This window comes from Taudactylus pleione, unplaced genomic scaffold (assembly GCF_031769625.1).
Source record: "Taudactylus pleione unplaced genomic scaffold, aTauple2 ptg000063l, whole genome shotgun sequence".
Taxonomy (NCBI): domain Eukaryota; kingdom Metazoa; phylum Chordata; class Amphibia; order Anura; family Myobatrachidae; genus Taudactylus; species Taudactylus pleione.
This window is the reverse complement of record NW_028284465.1, coordinates 2,540,775-2,558,209: the sequence shown is the minus strand read 5'-3', so window position 1 is coordinate 2,558,209 and position 17,435 is coordinate 2,540,775. Positions and strand designations below refer to the sequence as shown.

The following is a 17,435-nucleotide window of genomic DNA, read 5'->3' as shown; positions in this document are numbered from 1 at the left end:
CACAGGCTGTGTTTGAAAAATGACAGTTAGGAGCTGGTTGGCTGGTACTTTATCTCCGTTTACTTTATCTCCATCCAAGGCTTAGTAAATAGACCCCTAGATGCTGTAGCAGTGGGTATCAGTACTCTTCCTAAGAAGCATGCGTGATCCTTTATTTATAAACTATACAGACCTGTAGGTATGAAGCCAGAGGGTGATCTATTCAATTGCGGTTACAGTCATGAGAATAGTGATCTCCTCGGAGTTGTGTTTGGACTCTGCAAGATTGATTGATATAAGCTCCCAAGGACAAGGTGATATAAGGCTACTGTCAGCAGAAGATCAGACATGAATTCCAACGCGTTTCATTGCTTACACCACAATTTCTTCAGAGAAAATTATACCTTGTTACTGCTAGCCGTTAAAAAAAAATGGGAAGGAGCACAGAGCTAAAGTCTCCTCCCATGGCTGCAAGGTCAATCTGTCCACTGGCTGGCAATAAAGAAAATGGATGACAATTTAGTTGACGAGGTCTGTCTGGCCAACATCTACAGTAACAAACAGAATGGTCCCACTGAACCAGCCATGCCCCCAAAAATCCATTAATCTAATGGGGGAGGGTGTAACCATCCTTGTATAGATGTGCTTTAGTGACCTCCCTGAGTGATGTGGGAATAACTGGAACCAGATCTGAGGCTTGCCAATAGTTTATGTAAAGTATCAACACTGTTGTCTGGGTTGTAGCAGTTGAAGCTTGTGATTAATATTTCAGGCTAACATATATACAGGGGTATTCAATATGGGGGCGATAACATCGTTTTTGCGTTAATATCGCACTTATGACGTCATTATCACAGGTTTTAGTTTTACACCGTATTCAATTTCAAAGACTTATCGCAGTTTTGAAAAGTCTTTGATAAAAAACGGTGATAACTTTTCACCATTGAATAGGTGTCGAAAAAAAGTGCAGAATTGGGGTTTAGGGGTGCAGGCTTAAAAAAAATAGCCTGCACCTCTGGGAATGACATTTAAAAAAGAACTGTGTCAAAAAAAGTTTAAAAAAAAATAGGGACACCCCAAAAAATTTATTTAAAAATTGGGGTGAAAAAAAAAAATGGGAAAAAAATGATTAACAATAGGGAAATAGGTTCAGGGCTATTCTGCAAGTATGCAGCAGGTGTATTCTAGAATAGATTATTAGCGGCAGGTGTATTATAGAATAGATTATTAGCGGCAGGTGTATTCTAGAATAGATTATTAGCAGCAGGTGTATTCTAGAATAGAATTATAGCGGCAGGTGTTTTCTAGAATAGATTATTAGCGGCAGGTGTATTCTAGAATAGATTAATAGCGGCAGGTGTTTTCTAGAATAGAATTATAGTGGCAGGTGTTTTCTAGAAGAGATTATTAGCGGCAGGTGTATTCTAGAATAGATTATTAGCGGCAGGTGTTTTCTAGAAGAGATTATTAGCGGCAGGTGTTTTCTAGAATAGATTATTAGCGGCAGGTGTATTCTAGAATAGATTATTAGCGGCAGGTGTTTTCTAGAGTACAATTATAGTGGCAGGTGTTTTCTAGAATAGAATTATAGTGGCAGGTGTTTTCTAGAAGAGATTATTAGCGGCAGGTGTATTATAGAATAGATTATTAGCGGCAGGTGTATTATAGAATAGATTATTAGCGGCAGGTGTATTCTAGAAGAGATTATTAGCGGCAGGTGTTTTCTAGAATAGAATTATAGTGGCAGGTGTTTTCTAGAAGAGATTATTAGCGGCAGGTGTATTCTAGAATAGAATTATAGCGGCAGGTGTATTCTAGAATAGATTATTAGCGGCAGGTGTATTCTAGAATAGATTAATAGCGGCAGGTGTTTTCTAGAATAGAATTATAGTGGCAGGTGTTTTCTAGAAGAGATTATTAGCGGCAGGTGTTTTCTAGAATAGATTATTAGCGGCAGGTGTTTTCTAGAAGAGATTATTAGCGGCAGGTGTTTTCTAGAATAGATTATTAGCGGCAGGTGTATTCTAGAATAGATTATTAGCGGCAGGTGTTTTCTAGAGTACAATTATAGTGGCAGGTGTTTTCTAGAATAGAATTATAGTGGCAGGTGTTTTCTAGAAGAGATTATTAGCGGCAGGTGTATTATAGAATAGATTATTAGCGGCAGGTGTATTCTAGAAGAGATTATTAGCGGCAGGTGTATTCTAGAATAGATTAATAGCGGCAGGTGTTTTCTAGAATAGAATTATAGTGGCAGGTGTTTTCTAGAAGAGATTATTAGCGGCAGGTGTATTCTAGAATAGAATTATAGCGGCAGGTGTATTCTAGAATAGATTATTAGCGGCAGGTGTATTCTAGAATAGATTAATAGCGGCAGGTGTTTTCTAGAATAGAATTATAGTGGCAGGTGTTTTCTAGAATAGATTATTAGCGGCAGGTGTTTTCTAGAATAGATTATTAGCGGCAGGTGTATTCTATAATAGATTATTAGTGGCAGGTGTTTTCTAGAAGAGATTATTAGCGGCAGGTGTTTTCTAGAATAGATTATTAGCGGCAGGTGTTTTCTAGAATAGAATTATAGTGGCAGGTGTTTTCTAGAATAGATTATTAGTGGCAGGTGTATTCTAGAATAGAATTATAGCGGCAGGTGTATTATAGAATAGATTATTAGCGGCAGGTGTATTCTAGAATAGATTATTAGTGGCAGGTGTTTTCTAGAAGAGATTATTAGCGGCAGGTGTTTTCTAGAATAGATTATTAGCGGCAGGTGTTTTCTAGAATAGAATTATAGTGGCAGGTGTTTTCTAGAATAGAATTATAGTGGCAGGTGTATTCTAGAATAGATTATTAGCGGCAGGTGTTTTCTAGAATAGATTATTAGCGGCAGGTGTTTTCTAGAATAGAATTATAGTGGCAGGTGTTTTCTAGAATAGAATTATAGTGGCAGGTGTATTCTAGAATAGATTTATAGCGGCTGGTGTATTCTAGAATAGATTATTAGCGGCAGGTGTTTTCTAGAATAGATTATTAGCGGCAGGTGTATTCTAGAAGAGATTATTAGCGGCAGGTGTATTCTAGAATAGATTATTAGCGGCAGGTGTATTCTAGAATAGATTATTAGCGGCCGGTGTATTCTAGAATAGATTATTAGCGGCAGGTGTATTCTAGAATAGATTATTAGCGGCAGGTGCACAAATGCAGAATTTTTAAAAACTTACTTTAGGGACATCAAAATATGCTAGTACCCATTTTCATGTACCCCAAATTTGATGGGACCACTTAAAAAAACTAAAAAAAATAACCTAAGTGCTCTTCTGCATCACTTCTTCAATGTCGGGAAAAAACACCTGCTGCTGCTATTTAAATTCCTGACTTTCATTTAAAGGCTAAAACGGGGGTACCCATAGTGTTCCCCCATGTTTTTACAACTTTAGGGGGGGGTCTTATAATTTTTTTAAGGAAAAATTCGTAACTTTACGCAAATCCAACTTCGGAGGCTCCCGTTTTCATTAATTTTATATTGAATACGGGGATAAGCGGGCGCGCGCCCGATACTTTAACGCAGGTAAAAACTCCGATATGAAACGTTAACTTCGACAGTGAAGTTAACGTTTCATATTGAATACCCCTCATAGTGTCAGAGTTCTTTCAGTCCCTTGTCTATTCTGATAACTTTTATCTGCTCTCTGGACAAGACACAGGGCCTGACTTAGCAGGGATCGCTATTGCAACAGCATACGCGGATCAGTCGATGGTGCGTGCAGCGCAGTGCGCATGCATGAGTTAGCATGGCGATCGCTTTGTGATCACTCAAGCAGACTGAAAGCCATCGCAGAGTGAGTGACAGGCTGTGAACGTTTGGGGGTGGTGACGGGGGAGTGGCCGGAGAACCGCAGGCGTGACTGTCCGTTTTGAATGCCGTTTTCCAGGGCGTGCATAAATTAGCCACTGAGGCGGCATAAGCAGCTTGTGTACTCACTGCGTGGAAGAAGACTTGCTGTGATTTTGCATGAGGGGAGAGAGAGAGAGAGAGAGAGAGACTGACTCTCTGTGTCATATGGAGTCCAGTGAGCGTCGTGGAGCAGTCGGTGACACCACTGTGATAGCTGACAGGAGTGCAGTTGATGCCAGTCTTGCCGAGAGATGAGTGCTGGGATTATAGTAGCCATAACAGCAGGTGTATGTGTGGAGACTGCCAGGTGTGTGACAGGACAAGGGAGCTAATGGGCAGATTTACCGGGGAGTCAGAGTGATATGAGAGCAGGGCAAGTGAAATAACCCTTGTAGCAAAGATACTGAATAATGAAAATCAGAGGACCAATCCAAAACGGCAAGAGTGTCAGCTCTGGAGGCAAAGTACTTTACTGCTTCAACTGTGATTTGTGCAACCAAGAAATGTGCTGGGGAGAAAATATGAAATAAAAAATGATTATTCTTTTTTGTTTTTACTAGACCTACTGTACATATTCGGGGGTCACCTGCTCATGTACAGTAATTACCCACTACACCCTGGGCTGGAGGAGACTAGCAGGGGTGTAACTACCATAGCTCATACTTGCCGACAATCAGCTCCAGCCTTCCGGGAGGGAGCTGATTGTCGGCTAATAGCGGGGGGCGGGGCTGGCCATTGGGGGTGGGGCGGCCATTTTGTGTCACACTGGGGGCGGAGCCGGGGTGGGGCCGCGCGATCGCGTCATCATGACTCCGCCCCCTCTTCACAATGCCGTGATTTTCGGCATTGTAAAGCAGGGGGCGGGGACACGATTCTGCGCGAATTGCGTCACCGGGCCCCCGCTGCGGGTATTTCGGTTTTTTTCAGGGGGGAGGTGGGGAGGGTCGGAGACTTCCGGGAGGCTTGCCTGCCTTTCCGGGGGGCCGGGAGCAGCACCCGAAAATCAGGAGGCTCCCGGCCAAATCGGGAGGGTAGGCAAGCCTGCCATAGCTGCAAGGGGTGCAGTTGCCATGGGGCCCAGAGCTGAGGGGGGGCATCTTCCTTATCAGAGTTACATGTGTTATATACATTGTGCTCCATTGGGTGGTACATATGGGTCCATAAAAACTTTTGCTATGGGGCCTTCAAATACCTAATTACGCCCCTGTTTTGTTCTCACAGGACCTGCATCACCCGACAGATGGACAGTTGTGTGCTATATTATTATCATATAATTATGGACCTGTTCTTAAAATTTTATTACTTTCTCTCAGCATCAATGCAAATTTGTTTAGTGACCACAATTTTGGTAGTAAATAGTAAATAGCGAGATATTTTGGTGACTGAGGCTCATATACTATAGACTCACGTTTCAGGCTTTCTGGAGAAAGTAGAGCCTCACTGAAGCCGAAAAGAAGAAGCACCGGCAGGAGGGCGACAGGACTCGTCTTCATCTTGTACTCGGCACGTTGGCGCTGAGAAGAGCAATATGACAGATTACAGTAAGTAGCAGTTAGTAGCATAGCTGCACTATGAAGATCTTAAGGTGCGTATCCACTAGGCGATAGAGGAACAACAGTAAGATTACAACATTGTAATCGTAGTCGTTCCTCATCCTGTAGGTGCCTACACTGAGCAATATGTTGGTACCCTCCCTCATCCCTGAACATGCACAAACTATCGTTATCGGCAGATTGACCTGCATGTTCAGGCGATGATTGATTTCGAAAACGACCAGCGATTTGTAAACGAGTAGTGAGCAATTGAACGATAATGATGTAATTATCGTACAATCGCTCATTTTAATTGCCTAGTGGATACGCACCTTTACTGAGTCCTCTACCGTGTGTTTTCTTCATTTGCAGAATATTAGTTTAATAACTCACTAAGAATCCTCAAATATGTTTTCTGTATGCTACAAATAGTACTCTAGAGATGTGCGCTCACCCCTGTGTTTTGGTTTTGTGTATGGTTTGTGTATGGTTTGTGTATGGTTTGTGTATGGTTTGTATGGTTTGTGTATGGTTTTGGATTTGGATCTGGGTTTTTGTTTTTTTAAGTTTTTAAAAACAGCTAAAATCATGTAATTTTTGCAATCCGAAACCCCAAATTCGGATTTAACATCCAAATTCAGAACCTCAGGAAGATCAGAACGGCGACTTGGATCTATCCGGATACCCTCAGGAGATCAGAACCACTACCCGGATCTGTCCAGATTTACAAAATTCGGTTGGATTCGGATTTCTGGAGAACGGAATCGCACATCTCTATAGTACTCTATATTAAAAACAGGGAATATAAGTTTCACGTATTGTGATATACAATATGTCAAGGTGACCGACGCGTGATACAGTCTTCTTCCCACGGTCAGTCCTACACTAGATATAAGCATGGGTTCAATCAGAAATGTAATAAGATCAGGTGTTTGCTTCCACAATGTGGTCACACCAGCTTTAGTATATTTAACAATCGTTACATACTGATATTACAGCACAATACATTGTCTTTATATAGTCACAGATTTCCTTCTGGCATCTTTACAATTTAGGGTGAGATTTATTAAACCGTGAAGAGAGATAAAGTACCAACCAACCAGCTCCTGTCATTTTTCCAACACGGTTTATAAAATGACAGCTAGAAGCTGATTGGTTGGTAATTTATCTCTCTCCAAGCTTGGAGCAATCTCCCCTAAAGAGTGGTAATCTGCTCTTATAGGGACTAATGCAGAATAGCATGCAAGTCTCTCTTGTGAGTGAATCTTGCAATATTCAGCTCTGCACGTGCTCCGCAGCTGAGCGCGCACTTCTACCGGCAATTCACAGCCGTACGCATCTCAGTGCATTTCCAGATGAAGGAACATAACTGGATGGGACTAGTATAAGGGGGTCCTCTCCTGGGGCACAGGGAGCACTGCATATGGGCACCACTACAGGGGGCTGCCCCATATCTTTATTTTTACTTTACATCAATTCCATATGGACCAGCCTCCTCCCTGGAACACTTGAGGGGGGGGGGCGCCTAAGCACGCACGTGCTCTGGGCACCCAGGCTACACGCTACTCCTCTGCCAGGGCCACCTGCATGCATTTGCCCCCCAGGCTAAAAGTTGCCAGCCAGCCTCTGACTAGGACGTTCACACTGGTGAATACCCATATCAAGCATCATGCAACTGGATGGGACTAGGACGTTCACACTGGTGAATACCCATATCAAGCATCATGCAACTGGATGGGACTAGGACGTTCACACTGGTGAATACCCATATCAAGCATCATGCAACTGGATGGGACTAGGACGTTCACACTGGTGAATACCCATATCAAGCATCATGCAGCTGGAAAGGACTAGGACGTTCACACTGGTGAGTACCCATATCAAGCATCATGCAACTGGATGGGACTAGGACGTTCACACTGGTGAGTACCCATATCAAGCATCATGCAACTGGATGGGACTAGGACGTTCACACCGGTGAATACCCATAACAAGCATCATGCAGCTGGATGGGACTAGGACGTTCACACTGGTGAGTACCCATATCTAGCATCATGCAACTGGATGGGACTAGGACGTTCACACTGGTGAATACCCATATCTAGCATCATGCAGCTGGAAAGGACTAGGACGTTCACACTGGTGAATACCCATATCAAGCATCATGCAACTGGATGGGACTAGGACGTTCACACTGGTGAATACCCATATCAAGCATCATGCAACTGGATGGGACTAGGACATTCACACTGGTGAGTACCCATATCAAGCATCATGCAGCTGGATGGGACTAGGACGTTCACTCTGGTGAATACCCATATCAAGCATCATGCAGCTGGATGGGACTAGGACGTTCACACTGGTGAATACCCATATCTAGCATCATGCAACTGGATGGGACTAGGACATTCACACTGGTGAGTACCCATATCAAGCATCATGCAGCTGGATGGGACTAGGACGTTCACACTGGTGAATACCCATATCAAGCATCATGCAGCTGGATGGGACTAGGACGTTCACACTGGTGAATACCCATATCAAGCATCATGCAGCTGGATGGGACTAGGACATTCACACTGGTGAGTACCCATATCAAGCATCATGCAGCTGGATGGGACTAGGACGTTCACACTGGTGAGTACCCATATCTAGCATCATGCAACTGGATGGGACTAGGACGTTCACACTGGTGAGTACCCATATCAAGCATCATGCAACTGGATGGGACTAGGACGTTCACACTGGTGAATACCCATATCAAGCATCATGCAACTGGATGGGACTAGGACATTCACACTGGTGAGTACCCATATCAAGCATCATGCAGCTGGATGGGACTAGGACGTTCACACTGGTGAATACCCATATCAAGCAGCTGGATGGGACTAGGACGTTCACACTGGTGAGTACCCATATCTAGCATCATGCAACTGGATGGGACTAGGACATTCACACTGGTGAGTACCCATATCAAGCATCATGCAGCTGGATGGGACTAGGACATTCACACTGGTGAGTACCCATATCAAGCATCATGCAGCTGGATGGGACTAGGACGTTCACACTGGTGAATACCCATATCAAGCATCATGCAACTGGATGGGACTAGGACATTCACACTGGTGAGTACCCATATCAAGCATCATGCAGCTGGATGGGACTAGGACATTCACACTGGTGAGTACCCATATCAAGCATCATGCAGCTGGATGGGACTAGGACGTTCACACTGGTGAATACCCATATCAAGCATCATGCATCTGGATGGGACTAGGACGTTCACACTGGTGAATACCCATATCAAGCATCATGCAGCTGGATGGGACTAGGACATTCACACTGGTGAGTACCCATATCTAGCATCATGCAGCTGGATGGGACTAGGACGTTCACACTGGTGAGTACCCATATCTAGCATCATGCAGCTGGATGGGACTAGGACGTTCACACTGGTGAGTACTCATGTCTAGCATCATGCAGCTGGATGGGACTAGGACGTTCACACTGGTGAGTACCCATATCAAGCATCATGCAACTGGATGAGACTAGGACGTTCACACTGGTGAATACCCATATCTAGCATCATGCAACTGGATGGGACTAGGACGTTCACACTGGTGAATACCCATATCTAGCATCATGCAACTGGATGGGACTAGGACGTTCACACTGGTGAATACCCATATCAAGCATCATGCAACTGGATGGGACTAGGACGTTCACACTGGTGAATACCCATATCTAGCATCATGCATGAAATCTGGGTGTAACAGCAGCCGACTTATGTTCAATTTCGATTTGAATCCATAACAATGAGGGGGAGATGCATCAAGCCTTGGAGAGTGATATCGTGGAGAAGTTGCACAAAGCAACCAATCAGCATCTAGCTGTCATTTTTCTAACACAGTCTTTGAAGTGACAGTTGTAAGCGGATTGGCAACTTCCCCACTTTATATCTCTCGGGGGTCTATTTATCAAGCAGTGGAAAGTGTGGAGACGTTGCCCATAGCAAAAAAATCAACTCCTACCTATTATTTTATAAACTGTACGTGATAAATTCTACAAAGGTGATTGGTTGCTATGGGCAACGTCTCCACTGGTCACTTCTCCACGCTTGTCACTGCTGGATAAATAGGCCCCTCCATGTCTTGATGCATCTCTCAAAATATCCGGACTTACAATTGTGATCATTATATAGAGCAAGTGAAGGAGAACTAATCCCTGGATACGCAGACGAGACTGTACCTCCTGCTGCTCATTCACAATATCAATATTTACTTAACACAGGCTTTGAAATGACAGCAAGAGAAAGACATAACCCACTGGAAATGGAAATGCTTGTTTTTCTAGTCTGGTTTAATGTTTTGTACTGTATAACACTTACACTCACACCCTGTATACCAGCTACACTCACACCCTGTATAGCAGTTACACTCCCACCCTGTATAGCAGTTACACTCCCACCCTGTATAACAGTTACACTCACACCCTGTATATCAGTTACACTCACACACTATATAACAGTTACACTCACACCCTGTATAGCAGTTACACTCACACACTATATAACAGTTACACTCACACCCTGTATAGCAGTTACACTCACACCCTGTATACCAGCTACACTCACACCCTGTATAACACTTACACTCACACCCTGTATAGCAGTTACACTCACACACTATATAACAGTTACACTCACACCCTGTATAACAGTTACACTCACACCCTGTATATCAGTTACACTCCCACCCTGTATATCAGTTACACTCACACCCTGTATAGCAGTTACACTCACACACTATATAACAGTTACACTCACACCCTGTATAACAGTTACACTCACACCCTGTATAGCAGTTACACTCACACACTATATAACAGTTACACTCACACACTATATAACAGTTACACTCACACCCTGTATAGCAGTTACACTCACACACTATATAACAGTTACACTCACACCCTGTATAGCAGTTACACTCACACACTATATAACAGTTACACTCACACCCTGTATAACAGTTACACTCACACCCTGTATATCAGTTACACTCCCACCCTGTATATCAGTTACACTCACACCCTGTATAGCAGTTACACTCACACACTATATAACAGTTACACTCACACCCTGTATAACAGTTACACTCACACCCTGTATAGCAGTTACACTCACACACTATATAACAGTTACACTCACACACTATATAACAGTTACACTCACACCCTGTATAGCAGTTACACTCACACACTATATAACAGTTACACTCACACCCTGTATAGCAGTTACACTCACACCCTGTATAGCAGTTACCCTCACACACTATATAACAGTTACACTCACACCCTGTATAGCAGTTACACTCACACACTATATAACAGTTACACTCACACCCTGTATAACAGTTACACTCACACCCTGTATAACAGTTACACTCACACCCTGTATAACAGTTACACTCACACCCTATATAACAGTTACACTCACACACTATATAACAGTTACACTCACACCCTGTATAGCAGTTACACTCACACACTATATAACAGTTACACTCACACCCTGTATAACAGTTACACTCACACCCTGTATAACAGTTACACTCACACCCTGTATAGCAGTTACACTTACACCCTGTATAACAGTTACACTCACACCCTGTATAGCAGTTACACTCACACACTATATAACAGTTACACTCACACCCTGTATAACAGTTACACTCACACCCTGTATAACAGTTACACTCACACCCTGTATAGCAGTTACACTCACACACTATATAACAGTTACACTCACACCCTGTATAGCAGTTACACTCACACACTATATAACAGTTACACTCACACCCTGTATAACAGTTACACTCACACCCTGTATAACAGTTACACTCACACCCTGTATAACAGTTACACTCCCACCCTGTATAACAGTTACACTCACACACTGTATAACAGTTACACTCACACCCTGTATAGCAGTTACACTCCCACCCTGTATAACAGTTACACTCACACCCTGTATAACAGTTACACTCACACCCTGTATATCAGTTACACTTACACCCTGTATAACAGTTACACTCACACCCTGTATAACAGTTACACTCACACCCTGTATATCAGTTACACTCCCACCCTGTATATCAGTTACACTCACACCCTGTATAGCAGTTACACTCACACCCTGTATAACAGTTACACTCACACACTATATAACAGTTACACTCACACCCTGTATATCAGTTACACTCACACCCTGTATAACAGTTACACTCACACCCTGTATATCAGTTACACTCCCACCCTGTATAACAGTTACACTCACACCCTGTATAGCAGTTACACTCCCACCCTGTATATCAGTTACACTCCCACCCTGTATAGCAGTTACACTCCCACCCTGTATAACAGTTACACTCACACCCTGTATAGCAGTTACACTTACACCCTGTATAACAGTTACACTCCCACCCTGTATAGTAGTTACACTCCCACCCTGTATAACAGTTACACTCACACCCTGTATAGCAGTTACACTTACACCCTGTATAACAGTTACACTCACACCCTGTATATCAGTTTCACTCACACCCTGTATAGCAGTTATACTCCCACCCTGTATAACAGTTACACTCACACCCTGTATAGCAGTTACACTTACACCCTGTATAACAGTTACACTCACACCCTGTATATCAGTTACACTCCCACCCTGTATAGCAGTTACACTCACACACTGTATAACAGTTACACTCACACACTATATAACAGTTACACTCACACCCTGTATATCAGTTACACTCCCACCCTGTATATCAGTTACACTCCCACCCTGTATAGCAGTTACACTCACACCTTGTATAACAGTTATACTCACACCCTGTATAACAGTTATACTCACACCCTGTATAACAGTTACACTCACACCCTGTATATCAGTTACACTCCCACCCTGTATAACAGTTACACTCACACCCTGTTTATCAGTTACACTCACACCCTGTATAGCAGTTACACTCACACCCTGTATAACAGTTACACTCACACCCTGTATAGCAGTTACACTTACACCCTGTATAACAGTTACACTCACACCCTGTATAACAGTTACACTCACACCCTATATAACAGTTACACTCACACCCTGTATAGCAGTTACACTCACACCCTGTATAACAGTTACACTCACACCCTATATAACAGTTACACTCACACCCTGTATAGCAGTTACACTCACACCCTGTATAACAGTTACACTCCCACCCTGTATAACAGTTACGATCCCACCCTGTATAACAGTAACGCTCCCACCCTGTATAACAGTTACACTGCCACCCTGTATAACAGATATGCTCCCACCCTGTATAACAGTTACGCTCCCACCCGGCTGAATAAATGTCAGTTTGTGAAAACAAATGTTATGTAAGAGCTTCCCAGAAGCAGAGAACTTATGCAATAACCTTACTGTAATAACCAGTGGAAAAGTCTAGTAACACTCAGTCATTAGCAGACAAGGAGCTCCATCGCTTAGAATAAGTAAATGGTTGGCAGCAACGTTATTATGCATGGATGAGGAGGGGGCTCTTAATTGTTTCCACAGCGTTTAGATTCTCCATTGCGAAATCTTCCCACTGAGATAATAAACCCCCCAACTGGGACCTGATTCCGCCCTCATCTGTTCTCCCTGAGGCCAACGCCGACCTTGTCTCATAGCTTCAATTATTACTAGGACAGTCAACGCTCTGATAAATATTTGCTGGATCTGTGACACAGAGAGTTATATTACTGCTATTATTATTATCATTAACATTAATTATTATTATTATATTCTAATTTTACAAATGGGATGTTATAATATTACAAGAGGCGTTTCTTAATTTAATGACACTCAAATGTATATTAGTAACACCATCAATATTTTGTAGCACTGTCCAGTGAAACAAGTGAGATCCCTGTGTCTGAAAGATGTTTTATGCTAAAGTTATTTACGGGAAAGCAGCCGTGGAAACTGTTCTGCTAAAGTCTTAAAGGATAGTATGTGGTTTTATGGCAGGAGCATAGGCCCTCATTCAGAGCCGTACGCTCTGAGCAGAGCGCACGCTCTGAATGAGGGCCGCCCTCCATAAAAATGGAGCGTCCTCCTGGACGCTCGTATAGCTGTGGGTCACCACCCACAGCCTATACGAGCGTGCAGTTTGATGGCCGCGATGGTCGTGACCATCTCGACCATCGAAACTGCGAGCCGGAGCCTGCGGTTGAGGTTTTCAACCGCAAGGCCCGGAGTGATTTTGGCTCTATCAGAGCCAAAATCACTCCCACTGACATCACTAGTGATGTCAGTGGGCCGGCTTCTGACGGGAGGCGTTCCCTTGGGAACGCCCCCGTCAGGGAGGCGTTCCCTTGGGAACGCCCCCGGCACGCCACCAAAGGGGGCGTGCTGTCAATCAACATCGACAGCACGCCCCCTTTGATCAGACACAACGAGCGAAGGACTTTCCTTCGCTCGTCGCGTCAGGCGCATGCGCACGACGGAGCTCCCTCTGTCGTGCGCATGCTCAGTGCAGACCATCGACCCACTTGCGAGCGGACAGCCGCTTGCGAGTGGGTCTGAATCAGGGCCATAGATTTTCAGGCACAATTATTTGCAGTCTGGTGGGAGGAGTTTAGCAGAATGGGGTGGCGGCCATTGCTGAGCGTGGATTAGGTGCATGAGTCCGCCCACTATTGAACCTGCGTGCAAAAAACGGATAAAGGGGTTAGTACTAAAAAGTGTGAATAAGTTTAACTTTGACGGCATTCGCTGGTGGACAATAGATGACAGCGTTAGAGTATAGAATTTTGTGGGGTAGTTCCATGGGCTGGAAGGTGGACGTGATAGGAGATGTCTAGGCCATACTTGCCGCAGCTTTTCCAAGGTCGCTCAGGAGTTTCCGGAGGAGGAATATGACCATGTGGGAAGTGTGGGGGACATGGTGCCATGAATCGCTCCATTTAAGCCTCACACATACAGTACAGTGGGCCTGATTCAGACTCGGACGCTAAGCCACAATCGCTCACGTCCAAAAGGGGCCGGGAATGCAAATTCTGCGATCTCACAGTGTGGCGTAAGGACGCCCTCTATGTCTTATAGAGCGATGGCAGTGAGCGAATTTCCTTTCGTAACACACATTGGCCCTCATTCAGGGGCGGTCGCAAGAAGCGATCGCTCTCTCTGAATTTGGGCGGCCGCTTGATTTTTTAAGTGCGGCCTCCTGGTCGCTAGCTAAGCTGTGGGTTACAGCCCACAGCTTTAGCGACCGACCAGGTTGATGGTCGCGATGATCAAGACCATCGTGACCTTCGGGGCTTGCGACGAGACCCTAAGGTTGGGTCTCGGCAACCGCAAGCCCCAGGGAGCTTCCTGCTTTGATCGAGCAAGATACTCCCCACTGACATCACTGCTGATGTCAGTGCGGCCGCACACAAAACGGCAGGCGTTCCGTCAGGAACGCCTCCGTTTGTGTAGCCACCCCCCCGCCCCGCCTATAAAACGGGGCAAGCTGTCGATCACCATCGACAGCCGCCCCTTTTGTAGTGAGCTCCGGAGCGAGAGAATTTCTCTCTCGCTCCGGGACTTGCGCACGTGCAGTGCGGCCGCTGCGCGTGCGCAGGGTCTTCACATCGACCCGGTTGCGAGCACTCACCGCTTGCGACCGGGTCTGAATGAGACCCATTATCTCCAGTAAGTGTATGATTAATCGGTAACATTGAGAGCCATCGGAGCTGCACGCAGCTCTTGAGGTAGCCCCTACCTAACCGCAAGCACTGCGATCACTGCAGGCGGAAATACAACCAAGTGACGTGTACACTAATTATGCGCACCCATAACACTCAGTTTTGACGCCTAGACACGCCTGCGTTCACAGCACCACTCCCCCCGTTCACAAGCACCTTCCCCTGTTACCACCCACAAACGGTGCTATCTGTCACTCAAAGCAGCGCTCAGTCTTGGTGCTATGAGCGCATGATTCCCGATCGCAGTGACTGGCTCGCGCATGCGCACTGCGATGCATTCGCGTGCGCACAATGCAGACCATCGGCAGCTACGAGCGTACGCTTCTTAGCGTCCGGGTCTGAATCAGGCCCAGTGTACGGTGCTACGTAGCAGGCACGCGCGCCTCTGTTCCTGTACCTGCTCTTCTCACCACTATTACATAAACACGAGTTTATTCAAACAGTTGCTGCAACAAATGATATCAAAAGACTTGAAATTGTTCCAAAAGAAAAGTCTTCTAACATTATCCATTTCCACATCATGTTCCTGGAGCCTCTTATTTAGTTTTCAATATCTTAAGACTAGTAATACTGTATAATGGATGGATAATACATAACACCAGTTAATGAATCCAGACCACTATACTGAGTGGGAAAACTGGAGCAGAACATTATCACACTGTAGTCATTAATATAACATTGCATGTACGCAGGACATAAATCGTGCTGGGTCACACAGGAGGTCAGAGCAGACACTTATATATGTCATTATAGTCTTTAGTAATTATTAATGTCCCCCCAACATCAGAAGTGTTTAAGTTCAACTTCCTCTCATCACAGTGCACTTGTTTCTTATCTGCAAATTAACCACCATGATCTCCGCTGATCCTACAGTTTAGCTGAAGTATAACAAACTGTATAATCACAGAGATTACAATAGACCTTTCTCTGTATCTGGGGCAATTAGGTTATTATTAACTGGATCATTTCCACTATTTTTACATTTCTTTCCCGGGAGCAAATGGTTAAAATTCAAGTCCCGCTAAGCAATAGTTATAGGCTTTTTAATTACCTCTTCTTTTAAAAACTGCTCCTCTGGCAATAGCCGGATACTGCTCAGTAAATGGTTATTAGTTACAGTATTGCATCCTGTAATTTTACAGACCCAAGGCTATAACAATAAGATGATACAGTGATGATATATAATTATACGTGTTATAGATACGCATGTTTTATATGTTTACTTTATTGACGTGTACAGTATTGAGCTGTAGATTCACATGATGTCGTGCGGTAGGTAAGTTACCACAGTAAATACTGTTTACCAAAGCTAAATATGTTTTTCTGCAGAATAATATATATTAAAAAAAACAATAATTAGGTCTTGGGCAGGGGCAGGTCAGTTGGGATTTATATATGACAAGAGGGGGAGATGTACTAATTTATGGAAGTGATAAATTGGAGAGTGATAAACTACCAGCCAATCAGCTCCTAACTGTCATGTCACAGGCGGTGTTTGAAAAATGACAGTTAGGAGCTGATTGGCCGGTAGTTTATCACTCTCCAACGTATCACTTTCCAGAGCTTAGTACATCTGCCCTTAATTTAATAATTAAAAAATATATATTTTATATCATTATCTGTTATTCGGCCACCGAATTCCCCCAATCTTTCCCTGCCCAATACCTGTCTCCTCTAATCATTATCTTGTACTGTTAAATGCTGGGTAGATGGCCCTGTATTACTATATAACTATACAGTGACAGAAACCTGGCTGTATTTGGGTCCCTATGGAATTAAAGCAGGTTGTTCATCTGGAGGTTCATACAGATATTACTATAAGGAGGCTCTTACCTGGGAGATGACTGGCTGTGTAATGTGTAGAGGCCGAGCTTCCAGCAGACAGAGGTCTATGCAGCAAGTCCCGAGGTGCTGATGATGTTTATATAGAGAGATCCTTAGTCATCAGGGAGGAATGTACCAGCAATCTGCATGCAGAGTATTCTGGAATAGTGAGTGCATCCCTCTGCTGGTCCTGCAGGGCTGCACTGCCTCCAAGTCTCCAGTAGTGGGCGCTCACAGACAGGACTTTATATAGATAGGTATAGATTTTCTGATACAATTACTTTATTATACTGCATTATTTCTTATTGTGACATGAATACGTTTACAATGGGAAGTTATATACTGTAAATAGACACTGCAGCAAAATATTAGTAAAGTCTCTGAGAAAGTTAATAAATATATATAATAAGGTGACTTTATTT

The 17,435-nt window shown here is 43.9% G+C and overlaps 1 protein-coding gene across 1 annotated transcript in view; it reads right to left on the bottom strand.

Moving 5' to 3' along the window:
* Nucleotides 1–17,131, bottom strand: part of CLU (clusterin) — a 34,974-nt gene extending 17,843 nt beyond the window's left edge. The window contains exons 1-2 of the mRNA XM_088465707.1: nt 17,023–17,131; nt 5,280–5,385 (exon numbers count right to left, since the gene is read on the bottom strand). Of these exons, the coding sequence (XP_088321833.1) occupies nt 5,280–5,364 (85 nt within the window). The 5' untranslated portion in view covers nt 5,365–5,385; nt 17,023–17,131. The remainder of the gene's footprint in view (nt 1–5,279; nt 5,386–17,022) is intronic.
* Between the last annotated feature and the right edge of the window lie 304 nt (nt 17,132–17,435).